The sequence below is a fragment of the Lemur catta genome, chromosome 12 (genome assembly GCF_020740605.2).
Source record: "Lemur catta isolate mLemCat1 chromosome 12, mLemCat1.pri, whole genome shotgun sequence".
NCBI classification, from domain to species: domain Eukaryota; kingdom Metazoa; phylum Chordata; class Mammalia; order Primates; family Lemuridae; genus Lemur; species Lemur catta.
Window position 1 is genome coordinate 69,582,242 of NC_059139.1, and position 24,888 is coordinate 69,607,129.

Sequence of the window (24,888 nt, forward strand, 5' to 3'; positions counted from 1 at the left end):
GTAACTAAAACTTGATATGGCTTTATGTTATGATGGGAAATTAATAAATGAGGGTGAGAACTGGGGAAATGAAGTGTGAAATTGTGTGGTATTTCAAAGCGTGAGCTTCCTTTGTGATCTATATTTTATCATGTACTAGCTCACATTTGGTGATGCATTTGCTCATGGGTCAACAAGCCCTTAGGTTTTTTTTTTTTTTTTAAATCAGCCTGCAGTGTAGAATACTGTATAACTATACCACTAACTAAGCTGTAAGACTTGTTTAATGGGGTGTTGTGCTGAATTGCTTCTTAAGACTAGGTTGATGCTTTTTTTCCTTTTCCTCTTCCCATAAAATAGTCCCCAATGGTGAAAATAATAATGACATACATGGCTACCCTTGAGAAACTTACATTCTCACTGGCCTCCTACAGTAAGAGTCTTGCCCCCAACCTCCACTTCAGCCTCCACATTGCTGCCAAAATGATCTAAAACACACATCAGCTCTATCATCCGCAGCATGAAGATTAAATAGCTAGGCATAGATCATGAGGTCCTTTCTGCATGGGCTCCTGTCCTTTTCTCCTGCCTTATTTCCCATCCCTACCCACTTCCAGTGTTCCTTGTGCTCTAGTTGTACTTAACTACTTGTTTTTAGAGCTCAGCTTGCTCTCTACTGTCTCAAGGCTGACAGATAGTCTATTTCCTCTATTGGGGATGCTTTTTCTCCACTACCAGCTGGGGTGCTCAGGTGAGATACCTCTTCCTCCTTGAAGGTGCCTGTCCCAGTCAAAGTTGTTAGGCTTCAAGGGGTAGAAACCCACAAACAAAAGTGTTTATATAAATGAAAGAACAGGCCACGTCATGGACATCCCAGGGTAGGGCAGCAAACATAGGTAGGACTTTGGGGATAGAAGAGGACAGTCAAGAACCAAGGTTGCTCACTTCCTCTCGTGATGTTGTGTGTTCTCTAGCTCTTTTCTCTCTGTGCCTGTTTCCTTCTACTCTTTTGATCTGCAAAGTGATGTTCTGACTTCTCTACTGTTCTGTCACTTCACCTTGCTCATGGCTTTGGCTTACCCTGATGTCAGTTTGGCCCTGACCCTACCTGAATTTTCAACTCAATTAACATCTCCTTTTCCCAATTTCAAATTACCAGGGAGAGATATTTGGAGGGGCCCAGTTAAGTCAAGTGGCCAATTAGCTACAGCTGGTGAATGGGGTCATATCTTACATGAGTCACACCTTTTCAGGCTGAGAAGGTGTGATTGGTCCTCCTGCTCTGATTCTAGCACTCAAGCGTAGATGATCCTTTCTCTTTCTCCCAAGTCCCATTTTACTGACTCCTAAGCACTCATTTTTACTATCCTTCATTCAAAGGGTCTAAGGTACTTGGACTGTACGGTGCAGCCTCATATTAAGAAACTCTTCTCCAAGTTCTGAGCTTGTTTTTGCTCTCAAGGTTTCTGTGCCAAGTAAGAAGACAACTTCAGTCTTTTGAATGGGCATGATCTCACTAGGATCATTATAAAATCTTTGCTTTGCTTTGTGTAGTGGATTCAATTCTTTATTTGGGAAGAAAATTTTGCAATAAAATTTAAAGGAAAATTAGATTTTTTTTATTCCTTGTGCTATGAAAATTTATCTACTTGAGTGAGCTAAAAATAGTAAAATTACATTTAGGTTAATATCACTCAGTTCTCTAACTACTTCCCAAGACTATTCCAGTGACAGTGCTTTAGATGATAAGGGGCAAAATTTTCTAGGAAAACTTATTTAGGTGGAAATATCCTAAAGAAATTCAATTAAAGCTGAAATTCGTCAGAGAATTACGAAGTTTTCTCTTTAAATACATACTATATCCTACAAATTCTTCCATCATGCCCTATTTTGAGAATTTATCTTATGAAACACCAGTTCTATCATAGGATGAATAAGAAGAACATGGTGAAAATTGTATTGCTTATTGCCAATGAAAAATACTAGTTTTTGAGGGGCTTATTTCAAACAATCTGCATGATTCTCTTGATAAACCTCTTGTTTCATGGTGGGATTTTCAGAATACATAGAATTATTTTCCTCTATGGGCGTCAGAAGGAAGTGTATGCCTAAAGAGAAGAACTGTGCAAAAATTTTTTGAATGACCAAATATGTTCTCTTTCTCCATTTGAAGAAATCTCTAGGAAAGAAGGATGAAAATGAAATAAAGAGAACAATGGAAAGGAAATGGTAGGAAATTTGGAGGATCATTATAGCACGTCCAACATCCAAATATGGGAGTTCTAAAGAAGATGATAGTGATAAATAAGGAAAAAAATTATCAAAGAATATATAAGAATATTTATCAATATCAATGTAAGTCTTTAGATTGAAATGGCTCAGCAAGATGAATGAGAAAAGACCCATATAAGGACACATCAGTAAACGTTCAGAACAGAAGGCCAAAGAGAAAATTTTAAAAGCTTCCAGAGAATGGAAAGAGAGAGAGAAATATTAAGGATAACACAAATAAATTATGAAAATCAGAATAGCACCTGAATTCTCAATAACAGGATTATGAGTAATAAGGTAAAGGAGTGACACCCTTACAATTCTTAAGGGAATTGATTGTCATCTTATAATTCTTTGTCCAGCACAAATCAAAGATGAAGCAAAAATAAAGATATTCTAAACATGGTTCAGGAACCATTCCCTCGTTCCTAAACTCTAGTAAAAAGAAAAAGGTGCCAAAAAAAAGGTAACATCGTAGGACACTATTTGGCTCAGTAGAAAACAATATTTATATAGCTTTAACAATTTAAATATTGATTGAACCAAAAATTGTAATGTTGAGTCTATTGGAAAGTAAATCAATAGATAATGAATGAAACTGTGACTGAAAAAATCAGACTATCAACACATTTGGGAAAATGAAGGTAAATACCAGAACAGACTGCTAAAAGAATGGAAAAGGTTTGCATCTGAGGGTCAGGATTTAGGGTAGTTGGGCAGAGGACTACTGTTTTCAGTTTAATTTTTTAGTACTATTTGACTTTTAACTATGGTGTATATACTACTCTGATTTTAAAAAATCATTTAAAGAATGTATATTTCCTATTTCAAAACTTGATATATATCCGAATTTGGTATTTATCATTTTTCTCACACTCTACCTTGAGATCCGAAGAACTGTGTGATGTATTTCTTTGTGTTCCTTGTTCTCATTCATTCGCTGAACATTTATTAAGTATGTCAATGTGTTATTGTGTGCTGGGTGCAGGGATATAACCGTGGAATGGGCAGGATGAAGCTCTATGCTCACTCGATTACAAACAGAGAAAAGAGCTTTTTTCTGAACTGGAGATGTATAAAAGGGCTTAGCAAACATAGTGCATGGGGTAGAGGTAGGCATGGGTGAATGTGTTGAAATTCCCACCCTTCTTCTTTGTAACTAATATAAACTTCTTCATAAACCCCTATCCTGCTGAGTAGTCAGGAAATAAATTGCTCATTAGGGTTATCTGGTTCCTCTGCTTTAATATTCTTTTGTCATGTAAATATCTGGGTAATTTCTAAATTCAAGTCCCCTTAAGGGGGCTGTTCCTTCACTTACCTTCTACCTTTTTAAGGGAGTGTCTGTTAGTTCGGGCTAACAGAGCAGCCTTCCTCTGAGCATCACTGATCACTGGCAGAGAGGAGAGTGTGGTGAATTATGAAATAATTTTTAAAACTCCAGCTTGGACACAATTTGCTTCTGTCCCTCTGATTGGCTAAAGGAAGTCACACAGCCACTTGGTGGGCAGTCCTCTTGACCTCCCTATCCAGCTGGGCCTCAGGCTACGCCATTGTGGGGAACTGAGCTGTGTCTCCTTTATAGCACATGGAACACACTACAGAACATCAGATATTTGGGAAATTCTGATATGAAGAGTATATGGAAAAGAAATGTAGAGGTAGAAAGAAGAGCAGCAGTAGCAATTGACTACTTATTAGGTTTCAAATTAAAATTAATTAATTGGTGGGGCAAATATTAGGGGACAGGAAACTCAAATTAGCAGGTTCCATTTTGGGAAAGCAAAAGCAGAGTAATATGTTGATTGGATTTGCTGGAGCAGTAGGGATGTGGGAGAACCTGAAACTGACTATGGGGAGTACTCTGCTCAGTAAGCAGATGCACTTTCCAATGAGTTTAGAAAATATTATTTTCTAAAATTATTGCATAAAGTCGTGATTGTTTCCCTCTAGAATTTTCTATATTTGTATTAATGTTGACTTTCTTTTTAGGAGAAAAATTTAAGTACAAAAGATTCTGGAGTATGAGTGAAATGCTTAGGTTGTGTACATACGTGTTTTGATTATGTATTGGAACATGTTGCATAATTAAACTTAAATATTTTAACAATATCTCATTTGCTATATCCTTGGAGGATAATTGTAACTCAATAAAGAATTTTCCCTCTAGTGTGTTTTGTTTTACATAACAAAGGCAGCCTTAATGAACTTTTATCTCCTTACAATGTAATACCAATAGTGTTTTAAATATCAAAATGAAAGGAAAAATTTATCATAAGTTTTATTCTCTTTTAAGCAAATAATACTGCTTAATTCATTCATTTTTCTGATTTTAAAATTAGCATTTGGTTAAGAGAAAACTTACTGATAAAAGATGTTGACCTCTTTGATAGCAAGCAAATTTTTGATATTTTGTGAAAAGATAAGGAGACAATTATAAAGTTTTAGGAAGAAGAAAAAGTTAGGCCATCTTAACATTAATTTGGCTAATTCAGAATGAAACAATAGTATTGTTTTATTATCTTAAAACAACTGTGGGCCGGGCGTGGTGGCGCACGCCTGTAATCCTAACACTCTGGGAGGCCTAGGTGGGAGGATCGTTTCAGCTCAGGAGTTCAAGACCAGCCTGAGCAAGAGCAAGACCCTGTCTCTGCTAAAAAAAAAAATAAAAAGAAATTAGCTGGACAACTAAAAAAAAGAAAAAAAAAATATATATATATAAAATCAGCCAGGTAAGGTGGCGCATGCCTGTAGTCCCAGCTACTCAGGAGGCTGACGCAGGAGGATTGCTTAAGCCCAGGAGTTTGAGGTTGCTGTGAGCTAAGCTGACGCTGTGGCACTCTAGCCTGGGCAACAGAGTGAGATTCTGTCTCAAAAAAAAAAAAAAAAAAAAAACTCTGTGGCTTTAAGTTCAAGAAAATACAGCACATATTAGCGTTATTTTATATTTATGGAGGAAGAAATTTTACCTTTTTGTTTTTTCTTAACTTTGTTTTAATTGATCAAATAATTGCAAGTTTATTTTCCCACTACATTTGAATTAACTCCACTCATATTTAATAATATCATTCTTTCATCTCTGTCATTCAACTTACCTTTTCTGTTTAATCTCAGATGAAGATATCATGAGATAAAACACAAATCCCACCATGCCAAACAGAATGGTAATCAGGACAGTATATTCATATTTTCCGAGATGTATAACCAGTATGGTATTAATCCCTGAGTCAGTGATGCAGTCATCTGTACCAGCCATTATGGTGGTGGAAATGACTGGTGGGTCAAGCATGGAGCATTAATTTTGAATGCATTGATACAGGCATACATTTCCCTGAAAATCATACTGAAAGATAAAATGGTCAGCTTCTTTTAAGTACATTCCGATATACCTCTGGAAAGATTGTGGGCACCACTGATTATTTCATAGTTTTATTTTGTCAGTGGAATTTTAAACGTTTTGACAATGACTTTAATGTATTCTAAGTACCAACATATATGATCTCCACTAAATTTATAAATTTTGCATTTTTATGAATAGTGTGTATAAAAGCAGAAGGTTCTATTTTTTCTATTTTGTTTCTTTTTTTTTTTCCAAATCTTTAGAAATATTCCCTTTCAAATGAGATAACAGTCCTAGGGTAAGATACCTGGTAGGACATTGTTTACTTTATCAAGAGTTACATATTGTTATGAGTTAGTTGTATCATGATCAAAGAAGGTTTCTTTAATATGTATGATTTCTTCACTAAGGGATATAACTTTATGAAAATAGAAATTCATATGAATCATAATGGGAAGCAAATTTTAAAATACAATAAGATTTATTGTATATACTGACTTTTAAAATTCCATTTCAAAAGAACCACCTTCCAGCAAGGTAATTCACGTGGTTCTTCTGCTTAGGAATAAATATTAAATTCAATAGAATCAAGTGAATGGTAGTAAACTTGATTACTCAAATAGCATTTAGTATTTCTATACCACTTAGTAGTCATACAGTACATTTGGTCTTCTAAAACACATTGGCAACAATAAGTTACACTTCTCATCAATACTCCTCTGAGATAAGCAAGTATTGCTGAGAATCAATTTGTCTCATTTAGCTCCCATTTGTTCCAGAGATATCTAACTGCTTTTGGAATGTAAATGCCTATTATTTACCACCACTGCTGATTTCTCTGGGCTGTTGGTTCTGTGAGACGGCCCCTATAGAGTTTCTTCAAGTCATGCAACACAAACTTGAAGCTAAGACATATAGTACCTGTCAGTGCCAGTGCTCAATAAATGTTTCCTCATAATCTTGACATAACATTGGTAATCCCCTTGGAATATAAATTGTTATTCCTGATTAGTGGAGCACATTTCAAATGATTTAGGTGGAGATTTCAGTTATATTTTCGCTGAATGATAAGAGTTACTGCTTTTGTTCTTATTTTTAGCATTAGGAAGGGTATTTGAATCTGAGTTTTCTAGCCTTGCTTTTTTCCTGATTCTTCAATGATAACCGTAAAGTGCCTGCCATCTGAAGATGTTCTAGTACTCTGAAATGTTACTCAAAGATGAGCCATAAATAGGTTGAGAATGAACAGTACAAAATTAGAAAAATAAAAGAAAGATTTTATATTTTATCCATTGATAAAGCTTTAACCTGAAAGACTAATAACATCTTATGATTTCTGACGCTTTACTCTTTTCAGAATATGCTCAGACTATTTTGTTTCTCACAATAGCCCTTTGGTAGAGCATGTATCAATACCCTGTTTAAACGGGGAGACAAAGTTTAGAAATGTTAAGCCAATCCCTAAAATAGGACTTAGATCCATGATTTCTGAGCAATGGCAAGTCTACACCCTCCATTTCACACTGGTGTTTTTCACCTGTTGGTTCAGAATCCGCTGGAGGAGGGGATTTGGGGTGGAGCCCAAGTCACTGGCAGGAAGCGAGTATCGTGGGATATGAAACAAATAACACTTTTCACACCTATGTGTCCTACTGGTTTTAATTATGTGTGGTATCAAATACTAATTCATTAAAAGCATGACTGAGTCCGTAATAGTTTAGTTAGCCTTTCTGTATTTTCCTAATAAATACCAGAGTACAGCCTCTATCCTGTGTAGCTGGTCATTAAAATATCCTGCCTTTGAAGTCCCTGCCCCACCACTTCTGGCAACATCATGTCAAACACACTCCTTAACCTCTCCTCTATTTCCTTATCTGTAAAATGTGGATAATACTAGACTATAACTCATAGGGTGTTGTGAGAATTAAATGGAATTATACATGAAAAGTACTTAAGATGCTGCCTGGCATATAGCAAATACTTAGAAATTGTTATATATTATTTTAATTATTAATAATGTCATCATTATAATGTATAGGTCCATGAAATGTCCTGATTTTAAAAAGAGATTTTTATACTTCAGAGATGGAAAACACTTCTGCCTGGGGCTATCTTTATTTTGGTTAACATTGATACACACAGGCTATTTCACATTTTTCTGTGATTTAAAAACTCAACTTTTAGTTATGGTATAACTCAAGGTTAGGGCATGTAGCTTTAGTAATGGAGAGAGAAGGCCCATAAGATCAACTGGCTGTGCTCGGGGCTCATTTCCTTAGAATGATACCCCTGGGACTACAGCTGGTGTGTCTCTAGGGCCCGGAGGACCATGGGCCACATCTTTTTTCAGCTCTCATTTTCATTTCCAGGGTGTATTGCAAATCACTATGGGAAACCTTGTAAAGATGATTAAAAATTGGGAAAGAACAAGCCATTCTGTGAGCACCTTGTTAAAATAAACCACTTCTTCTTAAGCTCAAGACAGCAAGAAACAGTTTAATAGCAATGAAATAAACTCGCCACCTGTTTGTGCAGCAGCATCAAAGCGTTCCAACAAACACAAGAATGCTTTGATCATTTTTAGCCAGAAGAAAATCATGAAGCTCCTCATTGATAGTTCATGGGAGTTTGAGGACACTGATCAAAGAAAACTATCATTGCTATAAACTAGAAATTAAAATATCTTCATATAAGCTATTTCAGTACATTGTACTTCAATGGTGAATTGCGTGTTTAAAAATTCAAATGGTCATCTATGATTAAGCTAAATTTTATTGTAGGTTCTTTACCCGAAAGTAAAGGACATTAAAATGTTTTTTGAGCAACTGTGTTCTTTTGTTAATGACTTTCAAATTATATAGTCGAAGTGGATTGAGGGTGCAGTGTGTAGTGTATATTTTGCAGAATTCCTCTAGGATACTCTAAACCCAATGGAGCACAATTATATAAATGAGAGAATGTTTTGACATTCTTTCATGATCTTTAAGAAAAATTTCCATAAGTTTTTCAATTATAGTATTATGTGATTATAGATTTCACTTTAAGTACTATAATAACACAGCTGAGTGGCTTGAAGAAAATGACAACAAAACTTTTATAATAGGAAGTCATTGGACGGCGTTTAACAAAATATATATTAAAATGCTTCAAGAATAACTATGCCTAAGGATGTGGAATCATAAATAGGAAAAAAAATCATAAACATATCATGAAAAATGTGTTGATCGCAAGGAAAACAGAAGGAAAGGCAGATCGCCACCTTCAGGCCACATCCATCGAAGCCAACTTCGTTTTAAGAATAGAAGAAACTGCTACCACAGAGACCCATAAAGAAAGCAGTACAAAGCATTGATGCAAAAGATCTTTCAATACCTAAATCAGTGGGTCATTCAGTGATTTACACTTTATTGAAAAAAATAAATCTGACATTTGACATGTAGTCAGGTCTTTGGTGTTACTTGCACGCTAGCTCCTCAAAAACTTTCCTGAAGAGGAAGAGAGTTTATTAAATTCTGAAGTGGCACAAGAGGGACATAGTCCATAAGTCTAGGTTCTCCTTGCTAACTTGTTCCAAGAGTTAGGCCAGAAATCATCGAGGGCTCTCTGCCTCTCTAAATAGCTCTGCAAAACAAGGCTGCAGACCTTTCCCCCCACTCCAGAAGAATGTTTATAGGAGAAAGTTATAGCTGCAAAACTGTTGTGTACTCTTCTTCTGAGACTAAATTTTATGTGACGTTCTGAGCTTATAAATAAGTAAGATACCTGGTGGGCAAATGAGTAGGATACAAAGGAGCTGTTCTACCTCTCTGACATCATCAGTAACAGTTAATGTTTTTCCTGTGCAGTTCACTAGTCTCTTGAGAACTTGCCAATGCAGTCTTTACAGCAAATAGATGTGTGCTATTTGGAACACAAGGATCTGTTTTATCTTACAGTAAAATATGCTAGCATTGAATTTGATACATGTGTTAGGAAGTAACATTTGTATTAGTCAAAAGCTGAGAAATTTAATTAAGAATTATGTCTCTTGTTATTTTCCCCATGGAAGTATTTACAGGCTGAGCGATTTGATGACTAATGGACATATTTAAAGGGCGTCTGTCTGGTACTGATCATGGAAACCAAAAAAATAAAATTTGTTACTGTTGGCAAGCTATTATTGCAGTAGAATCATATGCTGAATGGTACCCCTGAGATTTTTTAAGCATATATATTCTAATAGGTACCCAGCCAATTTTGACTTGCAAGGAAAGGATATTTCAAATTGGCTGTGGAGGCGCAAACAAATCCACACGCAGAAGATGCCATTCAGTTTGGTGTCTTGCTAATGAAGAGAACCTTAAAAAAAAATCAACAACAAATCAAAAAAACAAAAAGCAACAGAGAAATGAGCAAACAAAAACTGCACTTCAGTGCCCAGTAGCAGATAAAACAACTGCTCTTGGCCTCGGGGTCTGGGAGCAGAGAGGGAGTGGTGGGGACTGTGTCAGTCTGCACATTGCCGGCCACATCAAAAAGGGAGACAGCACTTGGCTCAGCTAATTGTCACCATGTGGAAATGTGAGTCCAGTGACGCCAAATTTTATGGCTCTTTTAGAGTTACTGGAAATCTGGGTTTTATGTGAAATCTTTCATTTTGAAATGTAACTCAGAGCTCAGATTTGGGGGAGGACTTGGGAAAAACCTTTGCAAGCCAAAAAGAAAAAAAAATATCTACTTTTGGACCAGATCTGAACCATAGGGATAGACCTTTGATTTGTGTTCCCTTCTGTGTTAGCTAAATGAGTAATATTTGTAAGGTTGGAAAGGAAGTGCTTCCTAGTATAGGAATGGACAGAAAGACTAGGTTACACTGTATAGCTGAGTAGTTAAGAGCCTGACCTGTGGGGTTAGGTTGCCTGTGCTTATATCCTGGCTGTGTACCCTGGGCATGTTACCAGTTCTCTCTGTATCCCAGTTCCCACTTCAGTACAATAGGAATGAAAATGCTCCAGATTTAATAGAGTTGCTGTGAGGATTCAGATGAGCTAATCTATATAAACTGCTTAGCACAGTGCTGGGACATAGTAATTGCTCAATAAACATTGGTTATTATTATTTTACAATAAACTGGTATTCAAAGGATTTGCTTATTTTTTGGACTTGAAGAAAACATCCCCTATAAATCTGGAGGGTCTGTTTTGTGTTTAAGAGTATGGATTAAGAACAGAGATTCTGGATTTAGCAAGCCAGGATTTGAATCTTTGCTCTACCACTGTGTAACCATAGCAAGTTAATTAATTTTTCTAAGCCTTCGATCTCTCATCTGTAAAATAGGAATAGTAACCCATATCTCAAAGTGATAAAAATTTAGTGAGATAATATACATAAAGTCAATGTCTGGCATATAAGTCAGTAAATGTTACTTGCTGTTATGATTGTGCTATTATAATATTTTCCCATTCTTTGGAAGTTCCATGTCTGCAAACACTTTTTTAACCATTTATGTCTCATTATATGTATTTAAGGGAAATGACATTGCATTTGATTTATAAATTAAGCTTCATCTTAATGAGCCACATACAATAGTGGTTCTTAATCAGGCTGATTTTTGCCCTTCAGGAGACATTTGGCAATGTCTGGAGACATTTTTGGTTGCCACAACTGAGGGGAGTGCTACTGGGTGGGTGGAGGCCAAGGGTGCTGCTAAACATCCCCTAAACGCAGGACTGCCCCTCATAACCAACTATTGGTCAGCCCCAAATGATAGTGCTGAGCTTGAGAAGCCCTGCCTTACAGCTATATAACCACCATAACATTTAGTCTGTAATGTTCTTGCTAAGCAAAGAAAGGGGACTGTTTCTTTTTTCAAAACCTAACTTTCACATAGATGTTAAAATGTAAATTGAAATGTGTAGAACCACATAAAATATTTAAAATTGTATGTATCTCTCTTTTCTTCTAGTTACAAAAGTAATTCAAACTGGTGAAAATTTAAAAAACTACAGAAACAATAGAAATAGAAAGTGAAAGTCCCTTTTATCCTACCCATCCCTACAGAAAATCATTGGAAATGCAATGGTTTGAGTTATATTACTTAAGATTTTTAAATACAGTCATGTGCCCCATAACAAAGTTTCGGTGAGTGTCAGACCGCATATATGAAGGTGGTCCCGTAAGATTATAATGGAGCTGAAAAATTTTTATCACCTAGTGACATCATAGCCATAGTAACATCCTAGCCCAATGTATTACTCACATGTTTGTGGTGATGCCAGTGTAAACCTACTGATCTGCCAGTCATGTAAAAGTATAGCACATACAATTATGTACAGTACCTAGTACTTGATAATAAATGACTATGTTACTAGTTTATGTATTTACTATACTTTTATCGTTTTTAAACAGCGTACTCCTTGTACTGTAATAAAACAGCCTCAGGCAGGTAATTCCGGAGGTATTTCAGAAGAAGGCACTGCTATCATAGGAAATGACAGCTCCATGTGTGTTATTGTCCCTGAAGACCTTCCAGTAGGACAAGATGTGGAGGTGGAAGACAGTGATATTGATGATCCTGACCCTGTGTAGGCCTGGGCTAATGTGTGTGTCTTTGTCTTAGTTTTTAACAGAAAAGTTTAAAAAGTAAAAAAAAAAATGTAAATGTGAAGGAAACTTATAGAATAAAAATATGGAGAAAGAAAATGTTTGTATACAGCTGTGCAATGCATTTTTAAGCTAAGTGCTATTACAAAAGAATCAAAAGTTAATTTAAAAATTTATAAAGTAAAAAGTATCAATAAAGTTAATTTGTTATTGAAGAAAGACAAATTTTTGAGTTTAGTGTAGCCTAAGTGCACAGTGTTTACAAAGACTATAGTAGTGGACAGTAATGTCCTAGACCTTCACATTCACTCACCACTCACACACTGACTCACTCAGAGCAACTTTCAGTCCTGCAGGCTCCATTCATGGTTCATGCTCCATATAGGTGTACCATTTTTTATTTTATATACCATATTTTTACTGTACTTTTTCTGTGTTTACGTCACAAGTACTTACCGTTGTGTTACAGTTGCCTACAGTATTCAGTACAATAACATGCTGTTCAGGTTTGTGGCCTAGGAGCAATAGGCTACCATATAGCCTAGGTGTGTAGTAGGATATACCATCTAGGTTTGTGTAACTACACTTTATGATGTTTGCACAAGGACACAATCACCTAATTATGCATTTCTCAAGGTGTATCTCCATTGTTATGCAACACAAGACTGTACATGTGAATACTATTCCATAATTTACTTTTTAAATATTAATCTCTTTCTTGTCTCTTCCTGAACAATTCAGTTCTAAAGCCACTATGTGGGGCACAGCAGGGTGGACATTCAGGAAGGGTGGCCTGGCATGTGGTAATGGAGCCCAGATTGGGTAGGGAGGCATCAGTGTGTGATGGGGTTGGTGACCAGGCATGGGGTGTTAGAGCCCAAGCAGGGTGAGGAGGGCATCCATGTGTGGGCAGCCCAGTGTAGGGTGTTCACAAAGGCCAACTGGGATGGATGAAGAGCACAAAGAGAAAGTCTGGTATGGAGTTTTGAGTCCAGATGGGAGAGAGGGAGAAGAAGCAAGGATGTGCTCAAAGGATGATGACATAAAAGCTAGCCTGAAGCTAACTAATAGATGTGACAATTTAGGCAAAGGAAGTAATAAAAATAAATAAAGCTAGCAACAGATTAAAACCCATTGAATAAAATAGGAAACCATGAGTTCATTATGATATAATAAATAGATGAATAAATTGAAAGTTTGATGAGAAATGGAATCATTACCAAGGTAAAACTAACCTCTCCACCAAAATATATTAATTACAAAGGGAAAATAATAACTGTATAGTGGAAAACCAGAAAGACACCACCTTAATACAATGGTCAAAGTTAATATCATCAGTAACCAGAAAAGTCAAAATTGTCAAAATCCTAATACAATTTTGTGGTAGCCAGTTTCTAAGAAGGTGATCCTCCCCTCCTGGTATTCATGCCCTTGTTCTGACCTGTGTAGCAAACAGAGTGTTGGAGACATGAGGGTATGTGAAAGACATTGCTCACTCTGGGGGAAGCCAGTTGTCATGACGTAAGGACACTCAGGCAGCCCTAGAGAGAGGGCCATATGGTGAGGACATGTTGTTCCTGCCAACAGCCAACTAACTGGCCAGCCATGTTAGCGCACCACTTTGCAAGCAAACCTTTTAGCTCTAGTCAAGCCTTCAGATGGCTGCAGTCCTGGCCAACATCTTGACTGCAACCTCAGGAGAGCACCGTCCAGCTAAGCCTTTCCTGATGGACTATGCGAGATAATGCTTTATTGTTTTCAACTACCAAGTTTTGAATTTGATATCCAGCAGTGAACAACAATATAGATGTAGTGAGAAGAACATGGCATTGCTTCCATGATATTCCTGCCCAAGATGCATAACCTGAATCTGGTCCTCATGAAACATAAAACAAATAGTAATTGTGAAGCATTTCACAAAATAACTGGCCTGTAGAGTCAAGACATAAAAGTTAAGGACAGACTCAGAAACTATCCAGAAGTGAAAGAGACTAGAGACGTGACAACTTTCTTTGCATTGCCTGATTTTGAACTGACTTTTTTGCTTTCAAAGGACGTTGTTGAGACAATTGGCAAAGTTTGAAGCCTAAGGATTAGATGATAGTAATGTGTCAATATGAATATTTTATTTTGATGATTTTATTGAGGTTGTGTAGTAGAATACACTTATTTTTAAGAAATAACACTAAAGTCTTCAGGGGTGATGAAGCATCAGGTTAGTTACTAGCAAATGAGCATTGGAGAAAAGTTCTTTGTACTGTACTTGCAACATTTCTGTAAGCTTAAGATTATTTAATTTTTTTTTTAGTTATGAAAAAGAAAAACATACTATATCATAGAATATGCCCTTGGCCATATTGTCCTGTTTTAAAGTGATGCATAGTATTCTGGTTTTTGTAAGTATAAAAACATTTATTTTTTTTACCAATCTCCTTTTGATGGGCATTTAAATTGCTTCCAGTTCTTTGTTATTAGAAACATCCAGTTCTTCGTTATTGTGAACACTAGTAAATATCCCTATAAACATATTTGTGCCTTGTTCAGTTTTTGCCCAACAAAAAGTCCCCAGAAGTCAGATTGCTATGTGAATGGCTATGCATCCTTTAATCAGTTTAATCATAAATCATTCAGGGAAGCTGCATAAATTCTACTTAAAAGAAAATGAAATTTATAATTTGGTAGTTATTTTTATTTGTTTTTATCCAGGAGAAAGTAGTTTCTGTAAGAGTGGGAACTTTATCTATCTTGATTATCAACATCCCCAGCATTCAGATAGCATTCCGCACTCAATATATATTTCCTGCAACAATAATAATAATGAACATTTATTATGTGCCTGGCACTGTTCTAAGGATATTGAGTTTTTCCTGGCAACAGCCCTGTGAGGTAGGTAGTATGATCATTTCAAGTTTGCAAATGAAGAAACTGAGGTGAGGCGCAGAGAGGCCGGGTACTTGTCCAGTTTCATACAGCCAGTGAATGGTGGAGCCACAAGTCAGGCAGTTAACCTTCAGTTTACAAGTAACCACTATGCTCTACTGAGTCTCTTGCTGAATAAATGAATCAGTGAATGAATGGCCAAAATGGCTAATATATTTATTTGTTTTTTTGGCCAATTACAAATTTTGCCTTTTTGTTTTGTAAATGAAAATTAGAGGGAATGAACTGCCTATTTTGTAAGACCCAAATTAATTTTATGGCCTTCTGGACTAGGCTGTACTTACTATCCAATAATAGTCCTACTAGAATTCATATCCGTACAGGTATAAGCTGTAAATCATTCTTATCTGAAGAATTTATGGATATGTAAACAGAACATTTGTTTTGTATTGCAAATGAAATAGTTCAGTCTGGGCCTGCAGCTTGAGTCTAGCAGAAAGAACTTTTATTACTTGCTTTTCAAATACATATGCTGTTCCCCATTTGGGCTCCTTTGCCCCTGCCATTCCCTATAACTGGAATGCTCATTGTCCACCTCCCGTGGTGGAAACTCTAACCATCCTCCATCATCTCACTCCATAGCCACCTCTTCCACTGCGGACTGCTTTTACCCTCTCTTTTTTCTTACTCTCCTCTTGAAGTTTCTTTTCTTCCTCAAAATTCTCTGAGTCCCTTTTATAGGGCTCTTATAGGAAGACTACATTCTAAACATAACCTTATGTTACTGGTATAAAGTTCTATCTCCCCCAATAGACTATATTCTCTTTTAGTTTTATTCATTTTGTAGACTTCCAATATGTATTACAGTATTTTGTACAGATTATGAAATTAAGTTGTTTTTTTTTTTCCTTTGGATGAGTGAAGGAATTCTCTCAGGGAAATATATCTTGAATTTTTTAAATATTAAATAAGAAGACTAATAAGATTAGTTTTGACTATAATTCTAAAATAACAAATGAAATGGTTAGACATTTTTTTAATATGATAATTTGTATTTTTTCTTTACCTTATAAGGCATCCAGAAACAAGAAGTATAATTAGCTTTTATTTCTACGAGACCTTTTGTTCTTTTCATGGCTACAAATATCAACTTTGCTTCTACCCACAACTTTAACTCCCTTTTCTTTAAGTGAGTGACTTTAAATCAAAGAGATGAGTGAAATTTTTTTTTCAAAGACGTACTTAAAGGTGTGTTCGTGTTAGAGAATTTTAATACTAAATTTGTTTTCAAGTGTTTATGTAATACCAAATCTCTTTGCCAACTAGAAGAACGACTGTCCTTGAATCCTGTTCTGAATGAAATATTAAAATATAATCCCTCTTCACATATATATTGTTTTAGAAAAAGAAAACTTCAGGGAATGTTAAGTGTTGTCATTTGACAGGACTGTACTTTGTTGCTTAGCAAAGGCAATAGCATAGCCTTCAGGCCAATTGTTTCTCTTCCCCCATAAGGAGTTCTTGCCTTTACCCACAGGGTAAGGACGCTGCTGAAGGTTTTTGTTGTGGAAAAGCTCAAACAGCAAGCCAAAGAGAAAGTTCAAACAAATATTGTCAGTCTTTTAAAAATGCCATTGCTTATGTAAATTAACTGTGGTCCTAGGGTGCTGGTGAGCCTCCAGTATCCTTGAATTTGTTGGACATTAAGTCATGTTTTATTTCTATTTGGTGTATGGTATGTTTCTTACATCTAGAAAGCTCTGACCATGAAGAATCTCATTTAATCTAAGGTTAGTTAGTGCTTTTTTGTTTGTATGTTTCTTTTGGTTCTGGATTTTTTTTAATATTAACTTCACTATCTTGTGTTTTCCAGAGAGTAATTTAGAGGTGAATGTGTTATTGTGGAGTACTTCTATATGATCTTACTGATTTTTGTTTCTCACTGTTATACATCTAGCCATTGAATTTATTCAAGGTTCTCCAAATCATGTTTATAATTACTGACTAAAATAAAACTTTAAGACGTCTTTTTCTTTGGAGGTACAGTATTTTTATATTGTGAATGATACAATTTTAATTAATGCCTTCTGACTAAAATGTGCAGATTTGTACATAGTCTGAAATATGTTCACAACAGTAAAGTCAAAACATGATTATTTTAAAATTTAGCCTAGCTGGTTCCTCTTCATAAGCTGTTGAGATGTTATACTAGTTCTGCCTGGCCTTTCATTTATGTTAATGTGAAGATCTTGATCATAGCCTTTGTAGATAAAATTCATTTGGGGGCCAGCTGAGATTCTCCCTGCTGTTTCTAATTGTCTTGTAAATCCTCACACTTTATTTAGGAAAGAATATTTTTTGGGAGGTGTGCCTTATAAGTAATAAATTATTATTTTGCATAGTAGATGCAAGATTTTTAAATGAGCATTTACATTATATCATATCAGCTATAGAGTTCTGGTTTGTTTTAAAATAATTCTGAGAACTTCAGCAATTACTTCTGTGATGATCCTTGGGAGTTCTGGGCAGGGGGTATCTTTCCCCTTAGCTCTGGGATGCATATATATAAACATGCCTTTGTTCTCAAAGACTTTTTCTATGTGATTACTGTAGTATCCAAGTGCTTTGTCTTAGCCTGTCATAGTCTTTTTTTCCTTGTGCCTTAGCCTGTCATCTGTGTGAATAACTTTGTTTACATTTAGCAAAGGTACTAAGTGCATTTTTGGTGAGAGAAGGGAGTGATAAAGGAAGTAGGGAGAAGAAATCAGGAGAGTGCGGTGCATGTGAGGGACAAAGGGGGGGATAAGTAGGAAAAGCAAACGGGAATGGGTGTGAGGGAGGAAGAGCAAGCGAGAGGCGGACCGGGGGTTACGCTAGGGGGTCTGTGAGATCCTGGGGGCCGGCCGTGGGGGAGGGAGAGCAGCAGCCCAGCGTTTTCCCCAGGCTTGGGCGCCAGCCTGCCAAACTACTAATGTATTAAAGAACCTCAACTGGGATTTGCTGAGGACAAATGCTGTAACGTGTTAGTCATCCATTATCTGCTTCTATTTTTGCAGGTTCTGAACGATGAGTGACGCGGGTTTGTGTGCTATCCCTCACCGTCGCTGTCACCCCGGAGCGATAAGGCGCCCGCGCGTCTAGCCCCCCGCGGCAGCGCCGGCGAGCAGCGCTGGAGGGAGCGAAGCCTCCGCCCGCGGCCCCGACCACAGTGCCGCCTTCGCGCGGGGCTCCGCCTGCGGCTCCCGACCGAGCCGCCCGCCGCGCCCGGGCCATGAAGTAGCGGCCGCCGGCCCCCGCCCCGCCCCGCGCCGCCCCGCACCGCCCGCTGCTCCCCCGCGGGGCCGGAGCGCCCCGGACATGGCCGGCCGCGCTCGCAGCCCGCTGCTGCTCCTCCTCCTCCTCGCGCTGCAGAGCGGCTGCTTGGCTTTCAGAAGCCCGCTGTCTGTCTTCAAGAGGTGGGTGTTTGTTGTTTGGGTGCTTTCCGCGCATGCTGCTTAGAAATGGAATCGCCCGAGAACCGGAGTGGTGGCAAGACGTGCAGGGTTGCTCCTCTTCGCCGGAACGACTCGGAATTTTAGCACAGTAACTTCTTGTGAAAGTCCCCCCCGGCAGAAAAAGCCCCCTGTGCCCGAGCTAAGCTGCCTGGGCTTTTCAAAACTCCAGTTAGAAGTTGTGATTTCCAATACCGATCACTCCCTCTTGGGGAGATATTTAAGAAACTGCGAAATAGTCGCTTAGACTTGGATGCCTTCTTGTTTATAACAGGTAAAAGGATAAAATACCAAGATACATCAGTGGTGGGGAGAAGCAGATCATGGACTGTAAGGGCTCACAGGGAAACACCAAGTTGTGTACACACGCCTCATAATGACCATATTAAATATTTATGCACGTGTACATTTGTAGTTCATATCTCAGTTTTGTATTTCCTCCTCGTACAACTCTGCCTCCTAGCAAGATTGTGGTTGGTTTTTTTGCTTCTGACTAGTTATACTGGTCACTCAATATAGTTAAACAGAAATTTTTACGGGGCTGTGGTTAATATCTCTGCCATTAGAAAACTGGCATGCCTGTGATAATTTCTAATGTATTAACTGTATCTTCATTAAGTAGGAACAAGTATATATTTTGATAAGTTTTTATTGAATTTAGTTTTAAAGGTAGCCTGCTTGGTTATGTTGATTATATTTTGTTTACAAATTGGGTATATATTGTTCTTGGAGTATAAAATGCAATTCTGTATATGTTTAAAAACATTATGTAGTCATCACATCTTTAGAGTTTTCATTGGGTCACAATCAATAATCTTTAACTTAAGGTCATAAAATTCCTTTTTTTCCCCTTCTCCTGTTGAGTTTAGATTCCATTATGTTCAAGAATACTGACATTGTCTTCCTTTTTAAGGTTTAAAGAAACTAGCAGATCATTTTCCAATGACTGTCTTGGTACCACCAGACCAGTTATTCCTATTGATTCATCAGATTTTGCATTGGATATTCGCATGCCTGGGGTTACACCTAAACAGGTGAGAGGAATTCTATATTTTATTATTCACTTGTTCTATATATAATCCATAGTTAAAACAAAAACCCTGCATTTATAGCGGTGGTAACTTCTTTACAAGTGGGCATTTGTTTTCAAGACTCTTCAGATAGGGTTAGAATAATTGACTATTTTAAAAAGGAGTAAATCTTTCAGTTAAATTTCTTTTAAAAAATTTTACCTATATTGTTAGTTGTGGTTTGAAATGGACCTTGAAAATGTACGTTTTGAGATTCTCCATGGAGTCATAGCCTCTGTAATATGACATGTAAGTATGCAATAAAATATGGAAAATTATTCTAATAAAGGGAAATGATATTGAGCAGCTTCATCTAAGAGATTACTTTGTTTAAATACCCTTCTATGGCAGCCACAAGTTGAGAAATAAAAATGTGTGTTTACTGCCAAGAATTTGAAAAACAAAAATTTCACATTTTCAAAAGTTAAGAAAACCGTTCATACAGGTGGCTGACTGTGAGTTTTCTTTAGCCTGACTGACTTGTTATGAGAGATATATTTTGAAGAAACAATGGCAGAGCCCATAAAAATATGACTTATAGAGCATTGTCAGTAGAACTGGGTTATTGCTAGGGCTTTCCTGTTTTAGGTCCACACAAAAAGCTCAAACCTACTGCTGTCATGTGTGCAAGGTGTTTCATTAAGCATAAAAAGGCCAGAATTAATTATGCTTTGCAGCCAGGCAGTGCAGGGATTTATGTGTGTCATTAAAAGATAGTCCTCTCCTTTTGAAGGGCTGCAGAGACAGGGAAAGACCTGGATGTTGTAGAGCTGCAGTGGCTGATGACTCATTGTTGCAGATAACATTCTAGTTTTCTTTTTTTTCTTTAGTCCTGGGAAAATAAAAGTATTTTATTCTACTTATTGGGAATAATTACTTTTGAAATTGACATCCAGAAACTCTAGAAAATACACATGGGCCTTTTTTTCAGGGACTAAGGATTGACATTCATTTATTTGAAGACCTGTGTATGATCTAATTATCTTTAAATAACCACTTCACCGTTGCAAAAATGACTCTCACCCCCTCCCCATCCCCAATGACCATGCAGATAGCATCTTTGTGCATTCCATTGTCACGGTCCTGGCCTTTAATTTCATAAGCTCTTTATTTAGTAGTTGGCCAAAAGAGGTGTAATGAGATTGAGACTAGGAAAGAACAACTCACTTGTGAAATGTTCCTGCTCTTGTCTCTTACTTTTAAAAGTGATTTTTCCCCTATATTTGCTTAAACTGAGTTTATGTTCTTTTAAAATATCCACAAATTGGTTTTTAAGTACTCCTCTTCCCATAAGAATATCATTATTTTATCAAATAGTCATTGTTGTAGTTTGTTACTATTGTTTTTTCCTTCTCATTATTTAAGAGTGATGACATTTAAATTATTTAACAATAATAATATTGGGCAACTGTATTGGGGTCAACAATCTCAGACAGAGTTCCTAGAGGAATTGATTATAAAAGAATGTGGAGGAGCTCCATTTTCATAAGATAGAATGTTTATTAATTTTTATAGTCATATAATTTTTAAAATAACTGTGTAAAAAGAACATGCACTATTTAAATTACCCCTTTTTATTTTGCACTATCTGTTTTCACCTTTGCCTCGTGCAGTGGACAGTTGCGGGGTGGCTGTCCAGCAAGAAGCTGGTTGCCTCCTTGCTCCTTCTCTGAGAACAGGTGGTTCCCAGGAGCTGTCTACCCAGGCTCCAGAGGTGGAGCACATGGACTACAGCAAGTGAATGTCTGCATCCTGCCTCCCTTTCCACAATGCTTGGTTCAGAAGAAAGTATGTGACCCAGACCAGTCAAATCTTAGGACTTTTTCTGGGATGCATTGTTCTGTTGCATGTAAGCAATAGGCTTGTAGAGTTAGGGTCTGCTGTGTTCATGAGGAAGCCATGCCCAGAATAAAACTAATGCCATAGAAGGCAATGCAAACGGATTGAAAGAATGTGATTCTTGATGACATCACTACTTAAGGAGTTTTCAGTTATGTTAGCCTTTCTTGTTTCAACCACATTGAGCTGGGTTTTGTCTTACTTGAAACAGAAACTACCTGACTGGGCAAATGATTCAGTTACTCTGCTTGATCAGCTCAGAACTGGTTGTTGAATATTTCTTCCAGTTTTTTCCATCGCTCTCTATTGACTACATGCCATGAGTACTTAAATTGTTCCAGCTGACATTGACATAAAGGTCATATACCTCATAAACTTTTATGAGAAATGATAGACTCTCTATTGAATATACCCAGGAAGAGGCAGATACAGAACCCCTGGAACCTCTTTCCTCCTGAACTTGATGTTCTTGGTGAGGAAGACCCAGAGCTGTGATACTGTGAGTACTTTTGGTGAAGAAAGTATGCTTTTTCTTAAAATACAGATAAAACTAGAGTTAAACACGCATCCTTAAGAAGAAAGGAGATAAAAAGGAAAGAAAGAAAAATGAAAATGTATTACAGGGAAGAAAGAGTAAAGGTAAAGGGAAATAAGAAGAGTTGACCAAAAAAGTCCAAGAAAATAGAATGATGGAAAACAAAAATAAAGGGGAAAAATTCAGAAATAACTAGACTATGAAGATGAACATTTAAAAAAATCATATAAGAGGGCAGTGTGTTTGGTGGTCCCATGGGTCTGTCTTTTGCTTCAGCAGTGTTTGGACAGAACAGACCTGGGAACTCCCTTTAAAAAAATGCATAATAAATAAAATAAAAAATCATATGAGAAAAAGAGGAGTAAGGAAAATGTAAAAACAAGGAAAGACATTAAGGCATTAAATGCTCAAGGACGGCAACAATATTTAAAGAAAGAAGGAACAGAGAAGCAAGAACTTTAGTTGTTAATTGAGGCAGACCATATTGATGAAAGAAATACATTTTTCAACAGATTTTTTTATAAAGTATATCTTAATTTTTGACAATAGTGAAAGCTACATCAGTAAATCCAATGTAAATCCTTTCCTTGGGAAAGTTGAGATTTTTAGGTCACAAACAATGAGAGTTTCTTGGATAGAGAAACTAGCAGATACAGAATAGAAGTGGAGAGAACCTTAGACAATATAGATAGTACAACTAACTAATTTTACAGGTGGAATACAAGTAGATTAGTGTCTTATCAAAGGATATCCAGTTATGTCAGTAGAGTTGCAGGCCATTCTGCCATACTATAGGACTTTAGAGTGGCAATTAAAAATTATTCCTATTAAAGTAGATCTGGTTGAATCCAGAAAAAAGTGGCTTATTGTCTGCTGCAATATCAATTTTATAATCAAAGTGAGCTCACTCTTTCTCTTCCCTGACTTAAAAAATTTGAAAATAATTTTTATAAATTTCCTGTTAATCAGTGTTTTTTTCAGTCTTTGGGAAGATTAGAAAGAAGAGTAGACAGCTTTTAAATAGCCTAGCAGAGAGAGAAAAAATCTGGTGTCCAATGGCACTGGCTTCAAATCTAGTAAAGCCACAAAGTGGTAATATCTTGAGGCTTTTCTTTTAGCACTTTTTCTTATTTGATTCCCTTTCTCACCCAGGACCCTGTGGACTTTGCTCTTACAAACTCTCATATCAACATACAAAACAATTTGATAAACTGCCAGTTTATGGTCATAGTAAGGTGGCATCATCTACTGGACATTTTAACTGTCCCATGGTGTTTGATTTTAAAATAAAGTAAATAAAAGTATAATTACAGTGATTTTACAAAAATTTTATTATCCAAATCAAACTTAAATCCAGGGATACAACATAGGCTTTGGGGCCAGGCTGGCATAAAGAAATGCCAGCTGAGTGTCAACTCAGGTATATTTCTTAACCAGCTAGTCCTGTTCCTTCATCTGTAGAAAGGGTAATAGTTTTCCACCCCAGGGGGTTCTGAGGACTGAGTGAAGTAACATTCAGTTGCCCCACCCATGGTAAATTCTCAGAAAATGTGCACTATTATTATTATTATTAATTATTATTATTATGTGTGTTGAGAGAAATGTGAAGGAACCTTAAGATGAGAAAGAAATTGGTCACCCTTATACTTTCAGTAATAACTTCATGGAGAAGGTAAGACATTGCAATAATTTTGAAAGAGAAGAAAGGTAGCCAAATGAAGAAAGATAGAAAAGACAAACCTAGGCAAGAGAAACCTGGATAAAGTAAGTGAGGTAGTAAATCTTTCAGTATGCTTATTCTTAAATTGTTATTTTCATTAAAGATGGCCCTGTGATAAGGGAATAAAGGAACACTGAGAATGGATATGTTTTTCTCAAAGTTCTTATACATCTTTTATACTGCTTGAAGGAGAGAATATGAAAAAAAATTTCATCAATATGAAGCTTTATTCATACACACACACACACATACACACACACATACACACACACACGTTTGAAATCAGCTTGGATTTCAGTGTCTGCTTTTCTGAGGACTTTGCGCACAAAGTCAGAAGTGGCGGCTTCAGCAGCCAGCCTCTAGGAAGAACAGACACTTTTATCTAATGATGTTCTTTCAAATCTTAGGTTTATATAGCATTTTATTTATTTGCTATTTGTTCAACGTAGGTCCTCTGCATTACAAATGGAAACTAATTTGTAAAAACAAATACAATTTGACAAAATTAAATATTTTCTTTGAACCCAACATCTTGAAACCTACATCGATTGAATTTCTTTCAATTAGGATGTCTTAGGCTGTCATTAGTGTAGTCATTTTCCTCTCTCATTTTGGGAGTGGTTTGAGAACTATGGAGGAATGCACTTTTGCCTTTCTGAACCTCTTGCAGATTCTTGTCTCATTCAGTATTGGTCTTTTGAAGAGTCACAGATCATGCTTTGAAATCAGAAAGCAGCCTTTTCCTGTGTATCTGAGCGTAAATATCTATCACCAGGAAGCAAAACAATTCTGAGTTTAAAGATTACATTAGATACCCCAGAACAACAGGTTGAAAAATCTGAAATTAGAATTTTATGTTATCACTTATTTTAAAATAATGATGAAAGAATATAGTTATTGAAATAAAACCAGAATGAACAAAATACTCCTATGGAATCTTCTCAAAAGCTTCCCACTGCCTGGGCATGGTGGCTCACACCTGTAAGCCCAGCGCTTTGGGAAGCCGATGTGGAAGGCTGCATTCCAGCCTGGTGGCACAGCAAGGTCCTACCTTTAAAAAGTAAAAAGAAGCTTCCACTGTGTTTCTCTTCACCTTTTTCTCAGATGAACAATCATTAGAAAATGTTTACTAATAACTGATATACTTTAACTTCTTCATTCTAACAGAAGAAGGAAGAGAT

The 24,888-nt window shown here is 36.7% G+C and overlaps 1 protein-coding gene across 12 annotated transcripts in view; it reads left to right on the plus strand.

Annotated features, from left to right (window-relative positions):
• The first annotated feature begins 18,371 nt into the window (after positions 1 to 18,371).
• Positions 18,372 to 24,888, plus strand: part of PAM (peptidylglycine alpha-amidating monooxygenase) — a 155,642-nt gene continuing 149,125 nt past the window's right edge. For all 12 annotated transcript variants that reach the window (XM_045566199.1, XM_045566200.1, XM_045566202.1 and 9 more), the window contains exons 1-2: positions 18,372 to 18,507; positions 19,457 to 19,577. In XM_045566199.1, the coding sequence (XP_045422155.1) occupies positions 18,410 to 18,507; positions 19,457 to 19,577 (219 nt within the window). In that variant the 5' untranslated portion in view covers positions 18,372 to 18,409. The remainder of the gene's footprint in view (positions 18,508 to 19,456; positions 19,578 to 24,888) is intronic.